Source organism: Chiloscyllium punctatum, chromosome 26 (genome assembly GCF_047496795.1).
Source record: "Chiloscyllium punctatum isolate Juve2018m chromosome 26, sChiPun1.3, whole genome shotgun sequence".
NCBI classification, from domain to species: Eukaryota; Metazoa; Chordata; class Chondrichthyes; order Orectolobiformes; family Hemiscylliidae; genus Chiloscyllium; species Chiloscyllium punctatum.
The window spans coordinates 64,121,392-64,124,788 of NC_092764.1; the positions used below are offsets into that span (position 1 = coordinate 64,121,392).

The window sequence follows — 3,397 nt, forward strand, 5'->3', positions numbered from 1 at the left end:
ACTGAACATGCCAAAATGCTTCACGGCCAACTGATTCCTTCTGAAGTACAGACTAGTGGAAACTGGCCATCGATCTACAAAGGACCCACTCTCAATCAAGGAAGGGAGGAATACTGAGGACAATACTGGGTCAACACTGCCCTTTTCCCAATAATGCCATGGAATATTTTCTGTTATTGGAAAGGACTGATAAGAGCCCCAATTTGACATCTCACCCAAAAGACAGCATCTCTAACAATGGTCTGCAGTCCCAGCCTTGATGTGTCTGATTTATTGTCACGTGTGCCTAAGTACAGTGAAAAGCTTTGTTTGCGAGCAATACAGGCAGATCATAGCAAGCAAGGGCACACAGATCATAGGGTGATTAGATAAAATGAGGCATTCAGGTTACACTACACTGGAGGTGCACAAAGCAAGATCACAGTTAGCAAGATCAACATTATTTGAAGTTAAAGAGTCCATTCAGCAGTCTAATAACAGCAGGGAAGAAGCTGTTCCTGAACTTGTTGGTGTGGTGTTCAAGCTTCTGTACCTTCTGCCTGATGGGAAAAGTTGTTGGAGATCATCACCGGGGTGGGAGGGGTCTTTGCCTTTCCAGGGCAGCAAACCACGTAAATGGAGTCCATGGGTGGAAGGTTGGCTTCTGTGATGGTCTGGGCTGTGCATACAACCTTCTTTATTTCTTATGGTCCTGTGCAGAGCAGTCGCTGTACCAGGCTGTTATGCACCCAGATAGTACGGTTGGTGAGGATCCTTATGGACATGCCGAATTTCCTAAGCCACTTGAGGACAAAGAGGTGTTGTGTGCCTTCTTGACCATCGCATCCAAGTGGGAAGTCCAGCACTGATTGTCGGTTACTCTAAGGAACCTAATGCTCTTCACCCTCTCAACCTCAGTTCTGTTGAGAAAGGGGGGGGGGGGGGGGGGGGGGGGAGGGGATGTTCCCCTCTGTTCTTTCTGAAGTCAGTTCTTTAGTTTTGCCGACATGGAGAGAGGTTGTTCTCATTACACCATGTCACCAAGGCCTCTATTTGTATACTGTATTCTGACTCATTGTTGGTTGATGCCCATCCTACCATGGTGATGTCATCAGCAAACCTACAGGGGTGTTCGTTCGGAATTTGGCAAAACAGTCATGGGTTTACAGGGAGTACAATAGGGGGTTGAGAATGCATCCTTGGGGGGCCCTAGTGTTGAGGGTTATTGTGGAGGAGGAGCAGTTACCTATCTTCACTGATTGCGGTGTGTGGGTCAGGAAGGTGCAGGGGGCAGTAACCAAGACCTAGGTCAACACATTCCCTGAGGAGAGACTATTGCCAGCTGAAACATTACAATTCCTTGAAACTGTTTACAGCCAAGAGAAGCTTGGAGGAAAATTCCACAAAACTTCCATTAAGGCCAAGCAAGCATGGCATCCTTTTCTTACCTCATTCACATGTCTTAATGGAAGTTATCTGGAATTTCCCTCCAAGCTTCTCTTGGCTGTAACACAAGTTGTAACACAAGACACAACATCCATTTCATGTGAAACAAAAATACAAAGGAGTTAAAAATGTCTTCTACAAGCTCATCAGAAATGAGGGCAGACAGCAAGTCTAAGACTCTGTCACAGTATCATTCAACAATTGCATCGCCACATCGGACCTGTCCATCATCTTAAGAGTCTCGAATAATGCTTGTCGAGTGGCATGTTTCCCCTGCTTCTGTATCCACTTCTGAAACATCTGGTAAGCTTTCTCCTTCAAGCCTTCTATATTATAGTCGGTATTAATGATACAGATATCATTGTCGGTCAACCCCAACTTTCTGCCAATCATTTTCCAGTCTTGGTTGACGCAGGTGGCTAATCTTATACATTCATCTGAAGTAGGAATGGAGAAAGGGCCTGCAAGCAAAGAGAGAGATGAAATCTAAAACAGGACAGAAAGAATCCAACAAATAAACTTTGTTATGATCCTAAATATTGGTAACCCTGGACAATTGAAATCTCGTTTGCGAGATCATGTGTTTTTATATTTTAACATGGTAGTCATTCACTGAGACGTAAATAGATTTAATTCCATTGAAAGAAAAAAATGGCAAAATAAAATATAGAACAGTTTAAAATAACTTAATTACACAATGAAATGACATCTCATCTATTCCTCAGCACCATAACTTGACAATTTCTATTCTTTTTGTTTAACTCAACTAATTCTTCCCAATTTTGTCCAGTGAACTCTGAAGTTCAAAGTTATTCTTTTAATCACCTTACAAGGATACTCACAAAACTGAAAGCTTAAGATGTCTTAATCATTTAATAGTCTGCTGGTTTCGAACCAAATACTCCCAGTCTGGAATTTGCACAAAGTAACTCCCCACAAAAATAACTTGATCCCTGTAAAGTTAACTGTTCTCAAATCCTTGGCCACAGTCATCTCTCCTCCAAAACTACTCAAAAACTTCCAATCTCTGGGCTTTGCTAAGCTAAAATTATTGACTTACCCTAAACAAAACAAGGTAATAGCCCTCAATGCCGTCATGGATATTGCAAAAAGTCACTAAAGTCCTACCAGACCAAGGGGCTGTTCTCTCATTAGAGAGAAATAGCTGGTGGTGGTTTAACCTGAGCATCACCACGCATCAGGTGAGAGGGGAGAGGTTAAAAAGGAGAGTCCTTCATGACAACCTCAGTCCTGGAGAGGGAATTGAACCCACGCTGGTGGTATCACGCTGAATCACAAACCAGCTGTCCAGCCAACTGAGTGACCCCTGCAAAGCTGAATGAATAATGCAGGCAGTGAGACTCATGAGCATTCTCTACTCTAAGGTCACGGGACTGCAAAGAGCCGTGCTAAGCTGTGTTGTGTATCTGAAGGAAGCACCTCGCTGATCCATGTGACACCCAGTCAGTGGGCTCGAGACAGCCCAGAGCCTCTGAGTCAACATTGCAGAAGATGGTGAGAGAGGGGGGCTCCACTCAGAGAAGGGACGTGAATGAGCTTTCTTCCAGCGCAGGGTCACAGTAAAATGTGGTGCACTCTGCTACATGAAGGTAGTATTCACTCTTTGCATTTACCTTTCACAACCTCAGGATGTCCAAAACTACTTTACAGTCAACAAGATTCCAATGAGATGTAGCCCGCAGTGTAATTTTAATAAATACAACCTTCAATGGACCCCTAACCCCTTCAGTTCCATCGGGTAGCAGCAGCCTTTTCAATGGAGCCCTGGCCCTAAGGGTACCCACATCCTGTGAGGTGGGAAGGGCTTGGAGACAGAGGGGAGTGGGGGTGGTTGCACATGCTGTTCAGCGATAACAAAGGTGAGGCATCTGGCCAATGTGTCCCAATCAGTCCTGCCTCACCCAGGGTTCCCTTGTTGGAAGCAGGCAACGTTCCCACATCTGGTGAAACC

The 3,397-nt window shown here is 44.6% G+C and overlaps 1 protein-coding gene across 1 annotated transcript in view; it reads right to left on the reverse strand.

Moving 5' to 3' along the window:
- Positions 1-243: 243 nt before the first annotated feature.
- Positions 244-3,397, reverse strand: part of LOC140496221 (uncharacterized) — a 24,503-nt gene continuing 21,349 nt past the window's right edge. The window contains exon 7 of the mRNA XM_072595721.1: positions 244-1,886. Within this exon, the coding sequence (XP_072451822.1) occupies positions 1,597-1,886 (290 nt within the window). The 3' untranslated portion in view covers positions 244-1,596. The remainder of the gene's footprint in view (positions 1,887-3,397) is intronic.